Raw genomic sequence first — 22,527 nt, 5'->3', positions numbered from 1 at the left:
GGCGGGGGCGGCGGGTGGACGGACGGCTCAGGTTGCCCCTCTGACGCCTGCTCTGGCCCCCAGGCCGGCGGGCGGTGCCGCCTGGACAGGTGTCCGCAGCGGCTCTGGTGGACCCGAGGCAGCGTCTGGCCAGCAGTTTCCGGCCCTGGGATGTGACCTGCCCGCCACCTTCCCTGGAGGCGGCGGCCCAGTGATGAGGACCCTCGTCTCCAACCACGACGGGGTGGGGGGCGTCCATCTGCAGGGCGCCACCGTCCCGTCCCTGTCAGCACTGCCTTGCACCCAGAGGGCGTGGCCCTTGGGCCCTGCAGCGGACTGTCGGCCTCCTGGGACCTACTGAGTTAGTCCTGTAAACGGTTTAGATCTTTAAAATCACTTATGTTTCCTTGTCAACACGGCAGGTTATTCCCTGAGCGCTGGGGCTCCTGCTGTGTCCCTCTGGGGGCACAGGACGGAACCCTGGCCGGTGGGCGGGGTTTCCGGTGGCCTTGGGGGTTGACTGGCGTGTCCATGACTCAGTGGGCAGGAGGGGTGGTCCTGGCTCCCCTGGCCGGTGGGGGTGGTCTGGGTGCCGGAAAGTTCCTGGAGTTGGTGGTGGGCCTTTTGTCCTCCTTGCTGGGCTGGACCCGCCCACCCTGGTCTCAGAGACGTGATGGGGCTCTTTTGCCTGGTGGGGGCTCCACCCCGCCCCCCGCAGACCCATGCCTACTGCTTCCTGCTGTGAACCCACCCAGGACCCAGCAAGCCTCGGTTAGTCTGACCGTGGGAAGCCTGTGGGACACCCCACATGTCCTCTGCCTCTTGGGGGAGGGTCCCTCGGGTTGATGTGGCCAGGGTTGATGTAGCTCCCCTCCCCCACCAAGCCTGAGCCAGCAGACGAAGACCCCAGGGCCGCTCCACTCGCAGCCCAGAGTCTCACAGACCATGGACGGGACGCCAAGGGAAGCCAGCTTCTGCCTTTGCATGTGGGGGCAAAGTGTGGCCAGAGCAGCCCGGTCCAGAGCTCCTGCTGAGTTGGGGTCCCTCAGCTGAGGGTCTGGGGTCTGGGCAGGCCGCAAGCTGCAGCGCGGGGACAGGCGGTCGGGGTCCCAGGTGTTACCCGTGACCTCGGGTGGCTGGCGTCTGGGTTCTCCTGTTGTTGGCATAAGAGGAGCCCGCTGTGTCTTCGTGAGGCTGACCCAGGATGTGGGGGCACCCAGGAAGGGCTCCTGCACCCCCTTGGCCCTCTGCCCGTGGGTGGCGGGGGTCTCCTGGGCGGCGCCTGCCTGGAGGCACGTGGCCAAGGGAAGCTGAGCAGTTCCCTGTGGGGGTCTTCCAGGCCTGGCCAAGGGCACCTCGAAGGGGCAGTTGAAGAGCCAGGAATCAGAATACCAGGGGCAGGGGTTTGTGCTGACACGAGACGGCTGCCCTCTGGCCAGCGAGGCTCTGGGACGTGGGGGCTAAGCCACACGGAACCAAGAGGGGACCGGACAAACGCCTGCGCTTCCTGCAGAGCCGTGAAGGGTGGCTGGTGGTGGCCAAGTCCATTGGGGTCCCCTTGGCAAAACCGTAGCAGCCACCAGGGTTGAGACACGTGGGCCACTGTGTGGTTGTGAAAGGTCTCGGGAACCCTGGACCCGAATGAGGCCTGAGAAAGGCGCCTCGACTTTGCTGAGAGAGGAGCACGGGCTTGGGCCCCCGGTGACGCCCCCGTTACTGCCCGCCCCACTCCTGTCCTCTCGCGCCCCTGGCCCTCAGGTAGACCCTGCAGGGCGCTGGACACAGAACCCGGCAGAAGGGTGCCCTGCAGTCTGGGGGCCTCCCGTGCCGGGTAGGGTTTAGCACACTAATTCTGGATTATCAGTGTCAGACCGGAAGGCTTATTTATTTTTTATTGAGGTATAATTGACAAATTATATTAGTTTTAGGTATACAGCATTATGATTCTATATTTGTATATATTGTCAAGTGACCACCACAATAAGTCTAGTTAACATCTGTCACCTTACAGAGTTGCAGGATTATTTTTTCTCTTGATGAGAACTCTGAAGACAGACTCTCCACCCGCTGTCATACACAGCACAGCGCCACTGCCTAGAGTCCCCGTGCTGGGTGCCGCCCCCACAGCCTCGTCGCTGCCCCCGTGCTGGGTGCTGCCCCCACAGCCTCGTCGCTGCCTAGAGTCCCCGTGCTGGGCATCGCCCCCGCGGCCTCGTTTGTAACCGGGAGCCTGTCCTTGACTCCCTCTGTGGCATCGTCCACTTCCCGTCCTCCACCTCTGGCAACCAGGTTCATCTGTTCCACACGTTCAATTTTTTTTTTTTTAAGATTGAACATATATATGAGACCATATGGCTTTCTCTCTGTCCTAATGCCCTCTTAGGTAGTCCAAGTTGTCACAGATGGCAGGGTTTCATTTCTTAATGGCCGAGTAATATTCCACTTAGGACTAAGCTTCCCTGGCGGCTCTGGTGAAGAATCCGCCTGCAATGCACGAGACCTGGGTTGGGCAGATCCCCTGCAGAAGGGAATGGCTACCCGCTCCAGTGTTCTGGCCTGGAGAATCCCCTGGACTGCATAGTTGCAAGAGTCGGACATGACTGAGCGACTTTCACTTAGGAGGCTGCACCCATTTACAGCAGTGCACAAGGGTGGTCTTTCTCCACACCCTTGCTGGCCTTTGGTATCTGTTGTCTTTTATACGATTTTATTTTTAAATTTTTGGCTGCGCGGGTCTTCTCTGCTGCAGGGACTTCTCCCTGGAGGGGCTGCCCTCTGCTTCTGGTGCCTGGACTTCTCATGGCAGTGGCTTCCCTGTTGCTTAGCTCGTCTCCTGGGAGCGCAGGTTTCTGTAGTTGCGGGGCTCAGGCGTTGTGGCTGCCGGGCTTAGTTGCTGCGTGGCACATGGGATCTTCCCAGACCAGGGATGGAACCCGTCTCCTGTGCTGGCAGGCCGATTCTTTGCCCCTGAGCTGGCAGGGAAACCCTGTCGTTTTTTTAGTAATAGTGCTTGTGATATGCGCCAGGTGACGTCTCATGGTCTTGTCTCATTGCCTTCAGAGAAGGCAATGGCACCCCACTCCAGTACTCTTGCCTGGCAAATCCCATGGATGGAGGAGCCTGGTGGGCTGCAGTCCATGGAGTCGCTAGGAGTCAGACATGACTGAGCGACTTCACTTTCACTTTTCACTTTCATGCACTGGAGAGGGAAATGGCAACCCACTCCAGTGTTCTTGCTTGGAGAATCCCAGGGATGGGGGAGCCTGGTGGGCTGCCATCTCTGGGGTCGCACAGAGTCGGACACGACTGAAGCGACTTAGCAGCAGCAGCAATGGTTAGCCTTAAATTGAAGAAAGTAGGGAAAACCACTAGACCATTCAGGTATGACCTAAATCAAATCCCTTATGACTATACAGTGGAAGTGAGAAATAGATTTAAGGAACTAGATCTGATAGACAGAGTGCCTGATGAATTATGGACGGAGGTTCGTGACATTGTACAGGAGACAGGAATCAAGACCATCCCCACGGAAAAGAAATGCAAAAAAGCAAAATGGCTGTCTGGGGAGGCCTTGCAAATAGCTGTGAAAAGAAGAGAGGCGAAAAGCAAAGGAGAAAAGGAAAGATATAAGCATCTGAATGCAGAGTTCCAGAGAATAGCAAGAAGAGAGAAGAAAGCCTTCTTCAGCGATCAATGCAAAGAAATAGAGGAAAACAACAGTATGAGAAAGACTAGAGATCTCTTCAAGAAAATTAGAGATACCAAGGGAACGTTTCATGCAAAGATGGGCTTGATAGAGGACAGAAATGCTATGGACCTAATAGAAGCAGAAGATATTAAGAAGAGGTGGCAAGAATACACAGAACTGTACAAAAAAGATCTTCACGACCAAGATAATCACGATGGTGTGACCACTCACCTAGAGCCAGACATCCTGGAATGTGAAGTCAAGTGGGCCTTAGAAAGCATCACTACGAACAAAGCTAGTGGCAGTGATGGAATTCCAGTGGAGCTATTTCAGATCTTGAAAGATGATGCTGTGAGAGTGCTGCACTCAATATGCCAGCAAATTTGGAAAACTCAGCAGTGGCCACAGGACTAGAAAAGGTCAGCTTTCATTCCAATCCCAAAGAATGCTCAAACTACCACACAATTGCACTCATCTCACACACTAGCAAAGTAATGCTCAAAATTCTCCAAGCCAGGCTTCAGCAATATGTGAACCGTGAACTTCCAGATGTTCAAGCTGGTTTTAGAAAAGGCAGAGGAACCAGAGATCAAATTGCCAACATCCATTGGATCATCAAAAAAGCAAGAGTTCCAGAAAAACATCTATTTCTGCTTTAGTGACTATGCCAAAGCCTTTGACTGTGTGGATCACAAGAAACTGTGGAAAATTCTGAAAGAGATGGGAATACCAGACCACCTGACCTGCCTCTTGAGAAATCTGTATGCAGGTCAGGAAGCAACAGTTAGAACTGGACATGAGACAACAGGCTGGCTCCAAACAGGAAAAGGAGTATGTCAAGGCTGTATATTGTCACCCTGCTTATTTAACTTATATGCAGAGTACATCATGAGAAACGCTGGGCTGGAAGAAGCACAAGCTGGAATCAAGATTGCTGGGAGAAAAAATCAATAACCTCAGATATGCAGATGACACCACCTTATGGCAGAAAGTGAAAAGGAACTAAAGAGCCTCTTTATAAGAGTAAGAGAGTGAAAAAGTTGGCTTAAAACTCAACATTCAGAAAACGAAGATCATGGCATCTGGTCCCATCATTTCATGGGAAATAGATGGGGAAACAGTGGCTGACTTAATTTTTCTGGGCTCCAAAAATCACTGGATGGTGATTGCAGCCATGAAATTAAAAGACGCTTACTCCTTGGAAGGAAAGTTATGACCAACCTAGATAGCATGTTGAAAAGCAGAGACATTACTTTGCCAACAAAGGTCCATCTAGTCAAGGTTATGGTTTTTCCAGTGGTCATGTATGGATGTGAGAGTTGGACTGTGAAGAAGGCTGAGCGCCGAAGAACTGATGCTTTTGAACTGTGGTGTTGGAGGAGACTCTTGAGAGTCCCTTGGACTGCAAGGAGATCCAATCAGTCCATTCTAAAGGAGATCAGTCCTGGGTGTTCTTTGGAAGGACTGATGCTAAAGCTGAAGCTCCAATACTTTGGCCACCTGATGCGAAGAGTTGACTCATTGGAAAAGACTCTGATGCTGGGAGGGATTGGGGGCAGGAGGAGAAGGGGACGACAGAGGATGAGATGGCTGGATGGCATCACCGACTCGATGGAGGTGAGTCTGGGTGAACTCCGGGAGTTGGTGATGGACAGGGAGGCCTGGCGTGCTGCAGTCCATGGGGTCGCAGAGTCGGACACGACTGAGCGACTGAACTGAACTGAATGGTTAGTGATGTTGAGCATCTTGTTGTTGCTTTGTTTTACTGCTGAGTAATACGAGTTCACACATTTCGGACATTAACCCCTTCTCAGGTGCGTGGCTCGCCGCTCTCTCCTCCCATCCACAGGCTGTCTTTTCACTGTTAGTGGCCCCCTTGCTGTGCAGCAGCGTTTTGGTTTGGTGTAGTCCCACTTATTTACTGTTGCTTTTGGCGTCAGGTCCAAAAAATTATCACCAAGACCGACGTCAGGGAGCTTACTGGCTGGGTTTTCTTTTAGGAGTTTTATGGTTTCTAGTCTGGCATTCTTTAATGCATTTTGAGTTGATTTTTGTACCTGCTGTAAGACGTGTGCTGACTCGCTTCATTTGCATCCAACTCTGTGACCCCGTGGCCTGTGCCCACCGGACTCCTCTTGTCTCCAGGCAAGAACACTGGAGTGGCTTGCCATGCTCTCCCCCGGGGAATCTTCCCGACTCAGGGATCAAACCCACGTCTCTCACCACCTGTGGCCCTGGTGTAGGATCGTGGCCCAGCTTTCCCAGCGCCATTTGTCGAAGGGGTGATCCTTGCCCCACTGTGCATCCTTGGCTCCTTTGTCACAAATTGACCGACCACCTAAGTGGGGTCTGTTTCTGACCTCTGTTCTGTTCCACTGATCTGTGTGTCTGTTTTACACCAGGCTTCCTGGTGGCTCAGAGGTTAAAGCGTCTGCCTCCAATGTCAGGAAGATCCCCTGGAGAAGGGCACGGCAACCCACTCCAGTATTCTTGTTTGGAGAATCCCATGGACGGAGGAGCCTGGTGGGCTACAGCCCACAGGGTCGCAGAGTCGGACACGACTGAGCAACTTCACTTTCTACCATTATTGCTGTTCAGTCGCTCAGTTGTGTCTGGCTCTTTGTGACCCCATGGACTTCAGCACGCCAGGCTTCCCTGTCCTTCACTATCTCCTGAGTTTCCTCAAACTCTTGTCCACCAAGTTGGTGATGCCATTCAACCCTCTCATCCTCTGTTGTCCCCTTCTCCTCCCACCTTCAATCTTAACCCAGCATCAGGGTCTTTTCCAATGAGTCAGCTCTTCGCATCAGGTGGCCAAAGTATTGGAGTTTCAGGTTCAGCATCAGTCCTTCCAATGAATATTCAGGACTGATTTCCTTTAGGATGGACTGGTTGGATCTCCTTGCAGTCCAAGGGACTCTCAAGAGTCTTCTCCAACACCACAGTTCAAAAGCATCAATTCTTCAGCGCTCAGCTTTCTTCACAGTCCAACTCTCACATCCACACATGAGGAAAAACCATAGCCTTGACTAGATGGACCTTTGTCAGAAAAGTGATAACTCTGCTTTTCAATATGCTGTCTAGGTTGGTCATAACTTTCCTTTCAAGGAGTAAGCGTCTTTTAACTTCATGGCTGCAATCACCATCCAGTGATTTTTGGAGCCCAGAAAAATAAAGTCAGCCACTGTTTCCCCATCTATTTGCCATGAAATGATGGGACCAGATGCCATGATCTTGGTTTTTTGAATGTTGAGTTTTAAACCAGCTTTTTCACTCTCCTCTTTCACTTTCATCAAGAGGCTCTTTAGCTCCTCTTCACTTTCTGCCATAAGGGTGGTGCCATCTGCATATCTGAGGTTATTGATATTTTTCCCGGCAATCTTGATTCCAGCTTGTGTTTCATCCAGCCCAGCATTTTGCATGATGTACTCGGCATGTAAGTTAATAAATGGGTCTTGTCATACTCCTTTCCCAGTTTGGAACCAGTCTGTTGTTCCACATCTGGTTCTAAGTATCCATCGGCAGGAAGCTATTTAAGGCACCAGAGAAAGGCCCGAGAGAGCCAAGTAAGGAGCTGGGCATGGGGATGGGCCCGGCCTGGCAGCCTTCTGTGGGCTCACACGCGAGCACCCTTGCCCAGGGCCCGGGTCCGAGAGCTGGGTGTCGGGAGGAGGGAAGTGTCACCGTGATGCAGGCCCACTGGAACAGAAAAACCCCGTGGGGGGCGGGGGCGGGGCTTAAACAGCATTTACTTCTGGTTCTGGAGATTGGAAGGCGTCAGCTGGGGGAGGTCTGGTGGGGCCAGCCTCCTCTTCCTCACTGTTCTCACGTTGGAGGAGACCAGGGTGCTCCCTGGGGTCTCTCCTGTAAAGGCACTGACGCCCTTCATAAGGACCCCACCTCCTGACCTGATCACCCCCCCAAGGCCCCGCCTCCGGGTACCATCACCTTGGCGGTTAGGTTCCAACATGGAGATTTTGGGGACACCCTAAGTGGCTTGCTTTAGGAAAGGAGTGCTGGGGGGTCCTGGGGCCCTGCACTTGGTGAGCTGGCGCGGGTCCCCAGCACTCGTGGGGAGCCCGCTGAGCCGCAGGCACATTCTTTGCCCGGTGTGAACACCATCTCCCCAAACGGTCATCGAGAAGCCACAGTTGCACAGAGCAGCCGCTGCCCGACCAGGGCCTTCGCCTCACCCACGCCCTCCAGGGCGACGGCAGAGGGCCTGGCGCTCCTCCGGCACGTCTGAACCCAGGAGCAGCCTCCAGGCTCTCGGCTCCTCTGACGGTACACCGAGTCCCTGTAGCGCCCATGTCCTGGGCGGACCCTGCACCATCCCCGACTGCGAGCCTGCGAGGGCCAGGATGTTCCTGCAGAGAGGGTCTCAGTCCCTGAGTGTGTGGCTGGGGGCTCTGACCCCCCTCAGCCCGAGCACCCTGGATGCCTGGGCTCCACCCTGGAAGGCAAAGGTCCTCCTTTGTCCTCAGTTGGCTGTCCCAATGCAGTGGCCCCAGCCCTGCCCGCGGCCTGGCTACGGCTGGGAGGGACTCGGCAGTGGGCAAGGTCGGGGGCAGACACGATGTGAGGGCTCGGGTGGGTCTCCGGGGCTGGACAGGTGCCAGGCCCAGCGACCTGTGGGGGGACCTCCTGCCACGGGGCCCCCTCCCTGCTCTTCCTGGCGCCTCGACAGTCCGGGATGGCTGCCTTGGCCTTCCTTCTAAGACCAGCTAACAGGGCATCTGCCCCTGGGGTGCCAGTGAGTCAGAGCGTCTGAGCAAGCAGAGCGTCTGGGGCCCTGGGCCCTGGGCCGAGGGGCCAGGGAACAGTCCGGAGCACTCGGTGAGCCGTGTAGGTTGTTGGGCTCCCCCACAATCCCGACCCACAGGGGCAGGGCCTCACATCAGAGGCCAAAGTGCTGCTCCGTCACCCTGGGAATTCAGCGCCAAGCCAGAGAGGCCCAGCCAAGCCCATCAGCCCTCCTGTATCTCCCACCACAGAGACTGGGGGCTTGGGGAGGGGGCAGGAGAGGGGCCTGGAGTCCCCGGGCCCAGCAGATGGAGAGAGACGGGGCTAAAGACAGCTGTGACCTCGAGGTTTAATTAAATACTGTCACGTGTTTGTAAGGACTCCCGTACACAGCATTCCCAGTGGCAGAGTCATAGGATTTCGGTGCAAACCGTGGCTTTGTAGCAGTGGCCACCACTCCACGGGCAGCTGGGAGTTGCGTTCTGGACACGGGGGTCAGCTGGCTGTCAGGCAGGGGGCGCGGGCTCGTGGAGCTCCTCCTCCTGGCCCCGGGGCACCCGCGGCAGTTCGTCCGCCCTTCCGGCTATGGCCCCTCCTGACCAGTCCCCTCCACACCTTCCCTGAGGTTCTGCTGGCGGACAAGTGACTCCTGAGGGCCCGGGCCCCTCTTCGGGAAGCCCAGGCCACCGCCGACTCTGTGCGGCTGGCTGCGCTGCGGGGCCTCGGAGCTCGCCGTGGCCTCAGAGCTCGTTGTGACGGGCCCTGGAGATGCGGCTGGACAGGTCCTGCATGTGCTTCTTCACCTGCAGGAACAGCGCAGGCCGGTCACACGGGAGAGCTGCGCACGACTCAGCCTACCGCTGCAGAGTCGGAGCTCGGCGGTTCGCTTTCCAAGTGCCTCCTCCCCCAGCCCCCATCCTTAACTCATCAGATAAACTATAGGAGCAGCTCATTAACCAGAAACAGCCTCTGGGGAACCCCATGAGTGGCCTCTCTCTCCACCCCAGAATCCTTACTTCTTGTTTTTTTATGAGTTTGGCTAAAGGTTTATCAATTCTGTTTGAAAGTAAGGTCCCTCGGTTGTGTCTGACTCTTTGCGACCCCATGGACTGTAGCCCATCAGGCTCCTCTGTCCAAGGGATTCTTCAGGCAAGACTACTGGAGTGGCTTGCCGTTTCCTTCTCTGGGGATCTTCCTGACCCAGGGATCGCACCCGGGTCTCCTGCACTGCGGGCACATGCCTGAGCCCTCAGTGAATTCTCTATCTTTTCGGGAAAACCAGCTCTTCGTTTCATTGACCCTTAATGATTTTTTTAGTCGCCTTTCTCCCCTTCATCTGTTTCTGCTCTGACCTTCACTCCAGCCCTCTGCTGACTCTGGGTTTGTCTGTTCTTTCTCTGGTTCAAGTGTAAGGCCAGGTTGCTTGTTCCGCCCCCGAGGTGGGCTTCTGTGGCTGCAAACTGCCCTCCTGGAGCTGTTTCTGGGCGTCCCCTAGGTTTGGGCCTTGGGAAGGTCTTCTCCAGGCCACTTCTGATTTCTTCCTCCGTTTCTTCAGTGATCCACCGATTGCTTAGGAGCCTCCTGTGTAGCCTCTGTGTGTTACGGCTTTTGCAATTTTTCCCCCCTGTAGTTTAACCCGAGTTTCAAGCTCTGTGGTCTCAGGGTGCAGCAAAAAACCATGACGGTGACAACAGGCAGTGAAAGAAGACCCAGCCCGACCCTGGCTCCTCGGGCTCTGTCCTCATCACAGCGGCGGGGGCCTCAGCGGCCTCCCAGGGCCTGGCTCTGCCCTGCTCCCCGGGCACACAGAGCCCGTGGGCAGGAGCCCCCTGGGCTGGTGGGGCCCTGGAGCAGGGAAGCAGCTGGGGCTTCTATGGAGCACCGTTGCGGAAGCTTCCCTCTTCTTCCTCTCGTCACAGCGGGGTCTGGCTTCTCTCTGGTAGTCCCCCCCATTCTGGTACTTTCCTTTCTTTCCCCTCCAACTTACCCTGAACAGGGAGGGCACCCTGTACAGGAGGCACAGAGAAGTCCCTGCAGATCCTGCTGCGGGCCTGGGCTCCCCGGTGCACCCACAGTGACGCCCACGCCTGTGCCGCCTGCCCCTCGCTCCCTCACTGAGCCTGAACCCGAGCCCCCTCCGGAGACGGGCCCTTCACGTCTTGGTGCCTGGGAGGTGCCCTGAACTGCGGGACCACCACCGATGACCAGCGGGAGGCCCTGCCGGGTCAGGTGCCCCAGCGAGGGGACTTCGGTCTCTACGTCGTGTACGTCCTCTGGGATTCTCAGGTCACCCCACTGAGGGCATCCGCGAGCCCCGCGGGGCCACACACGGGGAGTGACCCTGTGCAGGCCGCCTGCTGTGGTCCGTTTCCCGTGGCGCCGAGTGTGGAACCCACATGTCCCAGGACCGAAGCTCCTCCGCCAGCTCCTGTGGCCACTCAGGAGCCCCCAGGGCCACCGGGCAGCTCTCGGGGGTGAAGGTCACTCAGGACCAGGGGCGGGGCACACGTCCCACCTGTGCAGCTGGAAGAGCCCGGCTCTGTCCTGCCTGCCGCCCCCGTGGGTGTAGCTACACCAAACCTCTTGCTGGTCACCTGGTGGGGGGCCCGGAGGCGGGGTCGGGGGTGGTGGTGGGAAGGCCTGGGAGACCCCTGTCCCACAGCCCAGCCCCAAACCCCAGGGCTGTGCAGCCCCCGCCAGCTCCGTGGGTACGGATGAGCTCCGGGGGGCCGGCTGGCGGCCACACACCCACCTTGTAGCCCAGCTCCTTGGTCTTCTCTTCCAGCATGGCGTACCGCTCCTTGTTGCGGGCGACGTGCTCCTGGTCCCCAAAGCTCTCCACATGCTTTAGCTTCTGGTGAGAAATTTCTAGCTGCTTCTGGTAATGGTTGTGCTTTTCAATTTTAACTTCAAAGTGCTTGAGCTCCTCCTGGGATGAAATAGAGAACTGAACCTCCCTGACACACCCCACCGCCTCCAGGCCCGCGACAGACGCCTCCCCCACACATCCACCACTTTCGGCTCTGCAGGCCCCCAGAGTGCAGTGCCCACCCCGCCCCGCTCCCATCCAGGGAAACAGCAGCCTCACAGCCCCAGGGCCCGTGCCCTTCCCTGACCCCTGACCCGTGGTGCCTCTGCCATGACAGGACCACGTGGAGGCGAGTGACCCAAAGACCCTCCCTTCCTCTGGGCCCAGCACGGGCCCTGCAGGGCCTCGGGGTGCCTCCATAACCTTCTCAATCCACTTGTCCTAAGAGCCCACTTCTCACACCCGGTGAGCCCCAGACTCAGCAGACAGCCTAGAAACAGTGATCACCGCTGGAGGCCGGCTTTGTCTCACACGGGCCACCGACCAGGACTCGGGGCCGCAGGGGGCGACTGGAGACGGTGCTGTGCACAGGCTGGTCTGCTCTGGTTGGAGAAAAGGGCCTTTTCCGCGTCTTCAGCGCATCCACCAAGGAGACGCTGCCACCCTTACCCGGAAGGACTCCAGTTCTTTCTCGGTGAAGTTGGCTGACTTAGCCATGTCCCAGAGGTCCAGCACCCGGGGCTCCATGAACTCTGCATGAGAGTGAAGATGGGCTGTGACTCCTGCCTGGGACGCCTGGGGGCCCACATGCCACCTGTGCAGGGCACAGGGCGTGTGCCAGCCTCCTTGAGAAGCATTCCTTGCTCCCCCGCTTAGCCGGCAGCTCCCAGGTCAGGCCGCCATTGCCCAGAACGCAGGAGCCACTGCTCGAGTGAGCAGAGGGTGCACTCCAAGGCTGGGGGATGCCTCCGACTCTGCGGGGTCCCTCCACCCGCAGCTCTAGGCTGAGGCTCAGGCTGCTACCTGTCCTCACAGCTCCGGAGCAATGGAAACCAAACAGAGGAGACCTTTCAGCCAGCGCTCGTCAGCCGCCTCCCTCCAGCCCTGGTGAAGGCTGGGAGCACATGGGCCACGCGGCTGGCAACCCCCCACACCCCCCGCAGACCTCTCCTGCCGCCCGGGGCTGCAGGAAGAACTGCAGCAGAGAAGCCTCGGTCTAGGTGTGCGGCTCCTGGCGGGCAGGGACCGGGGCACTGAGGCCAGCCTCGGCCACGCCCCTCCACACGGCCAGGCCCACGGGGGTCCCCGGTCCCCGGAAACTCAGCAGGTCGGCACAATGGGCCTGCGTCGCGGTCCAGGCGCCCCACCACAGCGGGCTGAGCGAGCCCAGGGCGCCCGGGCTGGGCTGAGGAGCAGGGAGCCCGTCTCGCGGCCTCGACATGCCCCTGGGCAAACAGCAGTGGCCGCCCCGTGGTCACCGCTCGGGGAACGGAGGGTGGGGGAGCCAGGACAGGCGTCACAGCTGGGTGGCGGCTCACCAGTCTCGGCGCCGTAGCCCTGGTGGCTGACCCTGCGCAGCCGGTCGAAGCCCTGGCCGATGCTCCGCAGCCGGTCCTTCAGCTCCGCGTGCCTGCTCGCCAGTGCCTCCGCCTGCACGCCACTCAGGTCCACCGGCCCGATGGCATTCTCGTGGCTTTCTGCTGGAGCCAGGCCGGGGGCCTGTGAGGGGCCGGCCTGGGACTCTGCGCCCCTCCCTGCTGACTCCAAGGTGGGCCTCGAGACCGCCACCCCTTGGGGGCCACCCCCGAGGCGACAGGAGAGGCAGCCCGCATCAAAGCACCGGTCCGTCTGAGTACCCGATGGGGCCTGAGACGCTGACGTTCCTGCTCAGAGGCCAGGAGGCCTGAGGGCGTGGTGCCCAATCCTCCCCGCCACCCCCACCCCCCCGTTCTGGAACATTCTGGGCCCAGGACCGCCACAGGGACCACCTCCAGTCCCACCCCTGAGGGCGTGGCCTACCCACCCCCCCAGCCCCTCGCCCTGTTCTGGAAGGCTCTGGGCCCGGGCCGCCGCAGGGAGCACCTCCACTCCCACCCCTGAGGGCGTGGCATCCCCCCCCCCCCCCGTTCTGGAACATTCTGGGCCCGGGCCGCCGCAGGGAGCACCTCCAGTCCCACCCCTGAGGGCGTGGCGTCCCCCCCGCCCCCTGTTCTGGAACATTCTGGGCCCGGCCGCTGCAGGGAGCACCTCCGGTCCCGCCCAGGGTCTCCAGCAGCGCGTGGTACTCCTGCACCTTCTCCTTGTGGTGCTGCAGCTCCCGCCACAGCTTGTCCAGCTCTTCGCTGGAGAACTTCCCGGAGGTCTTCGCCTGGAAGGGCAGTGCCTCCGGTGAGCGCCCCGGGGTGCGCGATCACCCGAGCCAGCGGGACCCGGGCGCAGGCCCGGTGTTCAGCCTTTACCCACGTTACTGCGGGGCAGAGCAGGAGCCCAGACCTGACCGCCTCCAGGGCGGATGGCGGGGAGACCACCCAGTGAGCCGGGCATGAGGATGGACCCCAGCAGGACCCTGGGCTGGGGTGGGGGCAAGGGCAGTCCTGGCCACTCCCCAGGGCATCGCCCCACTTGCCCAGGGGTGGGGGTGCAGGATGCAGACAAACGAGGGAAGAACGGGTCCTGAGCTCAGCCCCGAGGAAGCCTCCCCCCTCCCCGCCCCCACCCCTAAAGACCAAGGATGGCGGGTCCCAGAGAGGAGCCAGCAAGCGAGAGAAGCCCCCGACGGCCCCCCACCCCGGCCAAGCTCACAGAAACCACCCACAGAATCCAACCGCAGATCACACACAGATGACCCCGAACACAGGTCTGACCCGCGGGGGCCCATTTACGTGCAGGTTATTTTCAAAAAAAACACTGCACCACTACGCGATCGGCAGTTGGCTGACTCCGCGGAGGGCTGACTCCCAGTTACACGTGGATGCTCCCTGGGCAGGGAACGGCCAGTGGCCCCGTCGCCCGCCTTGTTCACAGGTCGACAGTCCAGGCACCAAGGGAAAAGAGCCGCTCGTGACACCCTGAGCCTGCGTTTCCGACCACAGGTTCACGAGCACGCTTGGTAACGCGCGCGGCTCAGGCCCGCACATGCCACAAGGCACTCCGTGCAAACACGCGTTGCGAGCTCCTGTTCACAGTAGCAAGCATTCCAGGTGGGGCAGACACGACACTACAGGCCCGCGGGGCTGGAGAGAAGCGCCTGTGGGGTGAGGCCGGCCGCCCCGGGCAGGACGCCGGGGCCAAGGGTGGCTCTCGAGGCAGAGGGTACCTTGTGCCACAGCTTCTCCAGCCGGGGATCCTCCAGGCTCTCGTCGTCGGGGCCGTGGTCGATGAAGTTGCTGCTCACGACCCGCGAGTCCTTCCTGCCGTCCAGACCGTACTTAGCCAGGATGACTAGAAGGGAGCAGGGCGGGGTCAGGGTGGTGGTCTGGGGGCTACACCCTCCTCCACCTGCCCAGGACCTGGGGAAGGAGCGGGGACCCGGGGCTCCCCGCAACCCCCGCGTGGCTTTCGGCCGACCCTCCACCCCCTGCTCTGGGTGGAGAGCCGCGCACAGGCCTTCGGGACCAGCTGCACAGGTTCGCCTGTCGAGGGGCAAGCTCCAGCTGGGGTGGACGTGGACAGGCCGCATGGGCAGGGGCAGACCCCCCACCACCCATGTCTTTATCTGGAGATTTCTAAAGGCGGGATCTTGCTGTCAACAGCTTCCAAAGTAAAGTTACTAATGACAGTGGAGCCGGGGGACACTGGCTCAGCCACTGCTGGCTGGTCACTGCAGGCCAGCGACCGGCTGACGTTTCTCTAGAGCTCCCAGAACGCAGCGCCCACCAATGGCCTCCTCATCACACAGGGACCTGCATCTCCGCGCCGCTGTCTCCACACAGCGCAGGAGGGTGCCTGGGGAGGTCTGGCGGCAGCTCTCTCCAAAGCGGGACTGGGCTGCTGGGTCGGCCCTCGACCCCCGGACGCCCCTCCCGGTGTCTCCGCCCACTCCCATCAACCACCCCGCCCACTCCCATCAACCATCGGCCCCCCCCCCGCCCCCGCCTCGCTGCTCAGAGGGATGGGGCGCCCAGGCTGTAGACAGGACCCGCCCTCCAGGCTTCACTCCAGGGCTTCCCAGGGGCCTGGGCTTCCTCTCCCCTGCCTTCCATTCCCGGCGTCCTCATTGAAGCCGAGGCCAGCTGGCCTCTGACCCCCAGCCCCTCCTCTGGGCCTGACCCCACGAGCACTGGATACTCATGGTCCCCAAGGGGCCCGCAGCCCCCTGTGCAGCCCCCGAACCCAGCTCCTGGCCTTGGGCGCCCGCCTGCTGCTGGAGGCACCTTGGGCCCCATGCAGCCTGAGGTCACCACGTGGGGCTAAACTGCCCTGTCTACCCTGCCTGGGGGCTCAGCCCACAGGGGCCTTGAGTAAGCCGTGGAGAGGCTATGCTCCTGGTGTCCAGCCTGTGGTTTTTGAAACATTAAGAACCCATGCGTGACCCTCTCCCTAAACTACCGAAGCCCTTCACCCAGTGACGGGAGCCAGACCCACAGGAGGTGCAGCCTGTTCGGGGGGCGGGTCTGCTGTCAGCCCAGCCGCCAGGCCAGCCCTCCACGCCAGCTCCCCAAGACGCCAGGCACGGGTGACCACCGTCTGCAGGGCGCAGGGCAGACCTGGCCACCACCACTGGGTCCTGGTCTGGATGCCACACTACGTGGACACCTAGGTGTGGCATCTGCCTTGTAAAGGGGCTGGGTCGGCTGGGGGGGTGGGTGGGATGTGGGGTTTTGGGGCCACACCCAGAACATGGCCGGCCGCTCAGGGGAACACCACCCCCAGACCGGCAGGCCCAGCTCAGGCCCCGGCTCTCCAGGCCAGCTGGGTCTCCTGCCAGGACACCTGGGCGCCCACAGAGACCAGTGTCACCCAGACAAACAGGGCGGCCTGCCTGGGCACAGCCGTGCACCCTGAGGGCTCTGCTCTTCCCGGGGGAACAGACCCCGGGAAACCCCTCCTCGTCCAGGTGACTCCAGGCCGCCCCGTCGTCTTCCCGGACCAGACAGACCCGGGGCTTTGGCCGCTGGGAGCTCGCTTGGCCAGACGCCCTCGCCCTGGACCCCCTCCCGCCGGCCAAGGCCCATTGAGGGCAGCCTGACAGCGGCACCCGCCTGGAGCCGAGGGCCGCCCTGCAGGGCTCAGGGTCACGGGGGCGGTCCTGACTCTCGTCCTGCCCGCAGACCAAGTCGGAGCAACAAGCTGGAGCCTAAGCCGGGGAGACTGCTGCCCTTGGCCAGAGGGGAGAGGAGCGAGAAGAGAGGTACCGCTGAGGCTGCGGACCAGCTTCGCCTCTTCCTCCCCATCCTCATCCAGGCCCTCAGCCTTTAGCTTCTTCCACTTGAATTCATCCCGTTCTTGAATCTTCAGATCGGTGTGGAGGTCGGACAGCTTCAGAGGAGGAAGACTGAGCTGCGGGAGAAGAGAGGACGCCTGACCCCCAGCTGCATTGTGACCAACGACAGCCCAGAAGAAACTGACCTCGGAGAGGAGATGCCAGGAGGAGGAGCTGGGATCCTGGGCGCTCAAGATCCCGCTTGCGCTCCCGCACGAGACTGTCAAAGGGGCCTCTGTGCGCAGCGTGCAGCCCACCGGCCCTTAGGCCCCAGACCCACCCTCCAGCCTCGGGGACACCGCGCCCTCAGGGGGCCCCGGGGCGTCAGCGGCCTGAGAGCATAGGTGCTGGGCAGACAGGCCGGCTCGCTCTCCAGCCTTGGCAGACACCGGGTCCCCAGGGAGCCCCGGGGCGGTGGCAGTCTCCGGGGCGGTGGCGGCCTGCGCACAGGCGCTGGGGAGACAGGCCAGCTCGCCCTCCGGCCTGGATCCCGGGCGCCTGTGCACACCTAGGCGCGGGGACGCAGGCGCACGGACACTGGGCTCGCTGGAGAAACTTCTCCCTGCGTGTGCAACTCGGATGAGAGGCAAACCGCAAGGACTGGAGAGCAGGTCATATTTACGGAAGACTTCCGATTAGAAAACAAGACACAGCTACGGCTCCCCAGGGTCGCTGCCCGTGCTGGGGGCTGACGGAGGGGCGCTGGGCCTCCCTGGATACGAGCTGCAGGGCTAAGAAGGGCCCTCCGGCTCCTGGCAGAGGCAGCTCTGGCTCAGCCGAGGGCGCCTCCTCGCTTCTGAGCCAGAACCAGCATGTGAAGGCTGTGGTCAGGCCCGTTAAACGTGCAACTTTAAAAATCAACGCATTAGCACTCCTGGCAGACACCTGCAGCCTTGAAGGGTGGGCGGGGTGACACAGTGAAGACCGCGGGCTGCAGTGTAGGCCCCCCTAGGCAGCCCTTCTGTGCCCCCCCCCGTCGGCTTCCTGGGGGGCCCTACTACTCCAGGTAGGCATGGGCGCTGGAACCTGACCCCATACAGCCTGCCTGTCCTGCAGGAAGGGGACCCTCACGAGGTCGGGCTTGGAGGCACACATATATGCGTGCCTGCGCATACACAGGAGCAGGAAGGCAGAGGGAAACCTCTCGGGGCTAGAACCTTCAGTGGGAGCAGGAAGACGGTGTGGAGAGGAAACTGAAGCTGCCAGGCAGGGTGAGGACTTGCGGCAGAGGTGCCGGGGCCCCACTCGCCCTGACTTCCCAGGCTGCCCCCCTGGAGGTGCTCTCAGTCGGGCCCTCGCCTCCGCTCCCGTCAGAGGCCCCAGGAGAGCAAGAACCTGCCTGGAGGACACGGCTGCAGGTCCCTGGGTACTGGACCCTTTCTGCTGCTACTGGAAGGGGGGCGGACTTAATTTCCTTCTCAGAGAGTTGGATGCTGGTGACGGAAGCGCCAGCAAGGCCTGCGTGTCGCTTCTGTGCCCTGTAACCGTGGCGAGGCTGCTGAGCAGATCTAGTGACTGGGCAGCGCTCAGGTTTTCTACAAATGAAAATCACATCATCTGCAAACAGAGCCTTTCACCTCTTCCTTTCTGATCTGGATGCTTTCTTTTTTTTTTTTCTTTTTCTTGCCCAGCTGTTCTGCCTGGAGCTTCCACTCCTTGTTGAATAACCTAATTCTTAAACAGGCAAAGGACTTGAATATAAATTTCTCCAAACACCACACATGAATGGCCAAGAGGGACATGAACAGACCCTCCAGATCGCAGATCATCGGGAGGAATGGAAACCCCACGAGAGAGACGGCCTCGCAGCGGTTACAGGTCGGTTACTCTGGAGAATGGAAAGCAGCCCCTGCTGGGGGGTAACAAAGGGAGCCCCGAGGGGGACTGGTGGGATGCAAACGGGCACAGCTGCCGAGGCAAACAGCGAGGAGGCGCCTCAGAAACGGAGACAGAGGTGCTGTACGACCCAGCAACCCCCGCCGAGCACTGACCCAGGGCCTGAAGCCAGAATCTCCAAGAAAGACCTGTGCTCCCAAGCTTCTTGCAGCACCAGTCACAATGCCAAGACACGGGAACAACTCAACCAAGATGTCCATCGAGGTAAGGAAAATTCGGGACAGACCCACAGCGGACTACGAGCCTCAAAACAGAAGGGGAACTGGCCCTCCGTGAAGACACAGGCGCTGGGGAGATAAGCCAGACGTATCTGCAAACACTTCTCCACAACAGTGCTTAACACGAGGGGCGGAGAGTGGACAAGAGGCAGACGAGAGCGAGTGAAGGGCTGGTCAAAGGGCGCAGAGTCAGCCGCGCGGCTCCAGCGAGCCCAGAGACTCGCTGCTCAGCGTGCCCCTGGCAACCAGACTGTGCCCATCTGCTGTTCAGTCGCTCAGTTGTGTGCGACTCCTTGCGACCCGTGGACTGCAGCCCTCCAGGCTCCTCTGTCCATGGGATTCTCCGGGCAAGAATTCTGGACTGGGTTGCCATGCCCTTCTCCAGGGATCTTCCCAACCCAGGGATTGAACCTGGGTCTCCTGCAAGGCAGGCGACTCTTCACCACTGAGCCACCTGGGAATTCCATTTAAAAATTTGCTAAGCGGGGGGTGGGTGGGGGTGCGGGGGGTGGGTGGGTGGGAGGGTGTCGATCTTAGGTTCTTACCGCAAATAATAACAAACAAACAGCTCAGGAGAATATTTGGGAGGTGGTGGGTGTGTTTGTGGGCCTGTACACTTATCTCCAAACTAATTAACGACACAGAACTTTTCAGAGGTCAATCATACCTCAAAAATGGTAAAACAAAACAACAAAAAGCCAAAACCAACAACCAACCAAAAAAAAAAAAAAACTCCTGGGACCCAGTGTCCACGCACAGTCAGCTCCAGCCACAGCCCTGCACGCCGACCCTGGACCGAGGTAGGAGCCACACCCTGGCCCACAGAAGGACTGGCGACAGTGGACGCCTTCTCCCACCCTGAGCACACGCCACGCAAGACACACCTCACGTTTAGAAGAAAAGAAACGTGATGTTTTCAGGCAGTTCAGTCGCTCAGTCGTGTCCGACTCTTTACGACCCCATGGACTGCAGCACGCCAGGCCTCCCTGTCCATCACCAACTTCCGGAGTTGACTCAAACTCATGTCCATAGAGTCGGTGATGCCATCCAACTGTCTCATCCTCTATCGTCCCCTTCTCCCGCCTTCAGTCTTTCCCAGCATCAGGGTCTTTTCTAAGGAGTCAGTCCTTCGCATCAGGTGGCCAAAGTCTTGATGTTTTCAGAGACCAAATTATCCCAAGAACAAAACCAAAAGGCTAAGAATCAAAAGTGCCTCGTGCTGGCCCTGCCTCCTGTCTGGGCTCGGCTCTGGGCGGGGAGTGCTGACCCTGGGACACGGGCCCCCTTGCGGGCTCCTGCCACCACCCGAGGAGCTTCTGGAAGCTTCTCCGGCTAGGAAGGCTGGGACAGGCCAGCTTGTATTCCACAGGTCTGCTCAGGGAGCCAAAACATGATGCCACCGGGCATGAGCCCCACCCTGAAGACCTGTGTGCTTCGTTCAGCAGAAAACACCCGTACATGCAGTTCGAGAGTTTCAGGGCCGAGAGGCCCAGGAAAGACGTCTAGGCCAAGGCCGGCCCGCAGTGCTGGGGTTTCCAGAGAACAGAGGAGGCCCTCTCAGACAGCTGTGACCTGAGACGGACCAGGTCAGCAGTGGACTGCACACGGGGGCGGGGAGGGTCACTGAGGCGCAGCTGGAGGGCGGGCGACGGCCAGGAGGCGTGAGGAGGCTGGCAGATGCAAAGCGGCGTCTGGACAGACAAGACGGGGCTGACCAGCACCGCCCTGCGGGCAGGAGGGCTCCGGGCAGGTTCGCGGGCCCAAGCGCCCCTTCTTCCAGGAAGCCCTCCGGCCTCTCCAACCCAGAGTGCTCTCTCACCAGGCAGGCTGCGCACACAGTGGTCCTGACAGCTAGGGACCCCGAGCGGAACCCTCAAGGGCACTGGCCTAGGAGCAGTGCGGGGCCTGGGAGCTAGGGGCCTGGGAGCTTGGGGCCTGGAAGCTAGAGGCCTAGGAGCAGTGCGGGGCCTGGGAGCTAGGGGCCTGGGGTATCTACTGGGCCCTGACCGCCCCGCAGGCCGCTCTGTCCCATTCCTCCCCCACCTTTCTTCCCCCTCAGTTTCTTTTCTTTTCCAAAACTTAGTCCTCACTTGGCTCTCTTTCAAGGACTCAGGAATGCTTAAAACTGGAAGACTGGAGCTGACGAGACTCCATTTGAGAGATGAAGACAGGAGGCCCAGAGGCTGGGGAACTTGTAAATACCCATTTCTCTAGAAACACCCTGCCCGAAACAGCAGGGACTGTTATGTTAACGAGGAAGCTGCTGGCAAGCTGCCTCCAGGCGGAGTGACCTTAGGGGCGTCCTTTGCCCTCTGGGCTTCGAGGAAGGTCGCGTTCAGTTCACTTGAGTCTTAAGTTTCAGGTGTTATCCTCCCACCACATGTGAAAGTGAGTCGCTCAGTCGTGTCCCACTCCTTGCAAATTCTCCAGGCCAGAATACCGGAGTGGGTAGCCGTTCCCTTCTCACCACATCCTCTCACCCAATTTATCAAGAACCTGTCTGCTTCCAGGGTTTCTGTATCCCTGACTTGTCCTCATGACCAGCATCACCCGTTTCCTTGTTTCTCCATATAGGGAAACAATGTAGAAAAGGCAAAAACCTGCAAGGCAGGAGACCTGGGCCTGCCCGCTGGGAGGGAATCTCGGCCTCAAACTGACCGGGCAGCCCCTCTGCCCAGGCCAAGGCCTCCTGTCTTCACCTGTTATCACCAGGCCAGGGTCCCTGTTCCCTGATGAAGAGTACAGGCAACGTAGTAAGAGGAACTCTCACCTGTAGGTGCGGGCGAGTCTGAGGCTGTCAAAGGCTCGAGGCCCCGGCCAGCAGACCCCAGAGACGGAAGAGACCCCGGCCCGGGCTCTGCGGACCCCAGGATCAGAGGACGCCCTGCCGACCCCCGAGAGAGAAGAGACCCGGGCCTGCGCCCCCCGGACCCCAGGATCAGAGGACGCCCCGCGGACCCTCGAGACTGGAGACCCGGGCCTGCGCTCCGCGGGCCCCACGATCAGAGGACGCCCCGGCCCGCGGAGCCCCGAGGTGGAGGGAGCTGGCCGCCGCTTACCCGCTGGGCCTTCTCCCACAGCTGGTTCAGCTTCTCCATGCGGAACTCCGCCGCGGGCTCGCGCTTCGAGGGCGGCGCGGGCTCGTTCTTCTCCCGCGAGTACTTCCCGGCATGGCCTGCAACAGCCCACGGCGCGAGGAGCAGCAGCAGCAGCAGCAGCAGCGGCGGCGGCGGCGGCGGCGGCTGCCGGACCGCGCGCAGCCCAGACAAGACCCTCCGCGACGCCATCTTCCGCCTCTAGACTCGGAGCCCCGGGAGCTGCGGGAAGGAAAAGGTCGCGCCCCGCCCACCGGGCTCGCCCCGCCCACCGGGCCCCGCCGCGCTGCCTCGTGGGAGTTGTAGTCCCTCCCCGGGCGGCCGGCCCAAAAGGAGGCAGCGAGCGGACTACAAGGCCCGGGGCGCCCTGCGGAGGCACGGCGCGGGGGCGTTTCCTAGGCAACCCGACCACGGCCTGGAGTCTCCGGGCGCCTCTGGGGCTGAGTGTGGCTCAGTTCAGTCGCTTAGTCCTGTCCGACTCTTTGCCAACCCACGGACTGCAGCACGCCAGGCCTCCCTGTCCATCACCAACTCCCGGAGCTTACGAAAACTCATGTCCATTGAGTCAGTGATGCCATCCAACCAACTCATCCTCTTTTGTCCCCTTCTCCTCCCGCCTTCAATCTTCCCCAGCATCAGGATCTTTTCCAGTGAGTCAGCTCTTTGCATCAGGTGGC

General features: G+C 60.2%; 2 protein-coding genes across 7 annotated transcripts in view; one reads left to right on the top strand and one right to left on the bottom strand.

The window, feature by feature from the left end:
- DOK7 (docking protein 7) overlaps nt 1-411 on the top strand; it is a 35,070-nt gene extending 34,659 nt beyond the window's left edge. For 2 of the 3 annotated variants that reach the window (XM_069593279.1, XM_069593280.1), the window contains one exon: nt 64-393. The gene's annotated coding sequence lies outside the window, so the exon portion shown is untranslated. Of the gene's footprint in view, nt 1-63 lie in introns of all 3 variants that reach the window. The other variant, XM_069593278.1, reaches the window with a different exon arrangement.
- An 8,334-nt stretch (nt 412-8,745) lies between these two features.
- On the bottom strand, nt 8,746-22,130 carry LRPAP1 (LDL receptor related protein associated protein 1). Of its 4 annotated transcripts, none has more exons than XR_011257573.1 (8): nt 21,815-22,120; nt 16,574-16,718; nt 14,536-14,660; nt 13,467-13,587; nt 12,758-12,916; nt 11,889-11,971; nt 9,763-11,339; nt 8,746-9,213 (listed from the first exon to the last, which is right to left on the bottom strand). XR_011257573.1 is itself a non-coding variant. In XM_069593283.1 (8 exons), exons 1-8 carry the CDS (start codon nt 22,040-22,042, stop codon nt 9,151-9,153), a joined length of 1,101 nt encoding a protein of 366 aa, XP_069449384.1. In that variant the 5' UTR covers nt 22,043-22,130; the 3' UTR covers nt 8,746-9,150. The 4 variants fall into 4 exon arrangements, 2 of the variants coding, with proteins under 2 accessions (XP_069449384.1, XP_069449383.1); XR_011257572.1 differs by having other exon boundaries at nt 12,758-12,919; nt 21,815-22,116; XM_069593283.1 differs by having other exon boundaries at nt 11,163-11,339; nt 21,815-22,130.
- Between the last annotated feature and the right edge of the window lie 397 nt (nt 22,131-22,527).

This window comes from Ovis canadensis, chromosome 6, assembly GCF_042477335.2.
Source record: "Ovis canadensis isolate MfBH-ARS-UI-01 breed Bighorn chromosome 6, ARS-UI_OviCan_v2, whole genome shotgun sequence".
In the NCBI taxonomy this organism is placed as follows: Eukaryota; Metazoa; Chordata; class Mammalia; order Artiodactyla; family Bovidae; genus Ovis; species Ovis canadensis.
The sequence above is the reverse complement of the archived record's forward strand: the minus strand, read 5'-3'. Positions and strand labels throughout refer to the sequence as shown.

Bases quoted from the DNA above. Each gene is read 5' to 3' on its own strand.
- LRPAP1 (XM_069593282.1), bottom strand. From the start codon at position 22,042: ATGGCGTCGCGGAGGGTCTTGTCTGGGCTGCGCGCGGTCCGGCAGCCG. The intron at 12,920-13,466 runs GTGCTCCCTGCA...GCCTGGCTCCAG, and splicing joins GACCCTGGGCGGGACCGGAG to CAGAAAGCCACGAGAATGCC. The intron at 9,214-11,162 runs GTGGGTGTGTGG...CTGTTCCTGCAG, and splicing joins CCAAGGAGCTGGGCTACAAG to GTGAAGAAGCACATGCAGGA.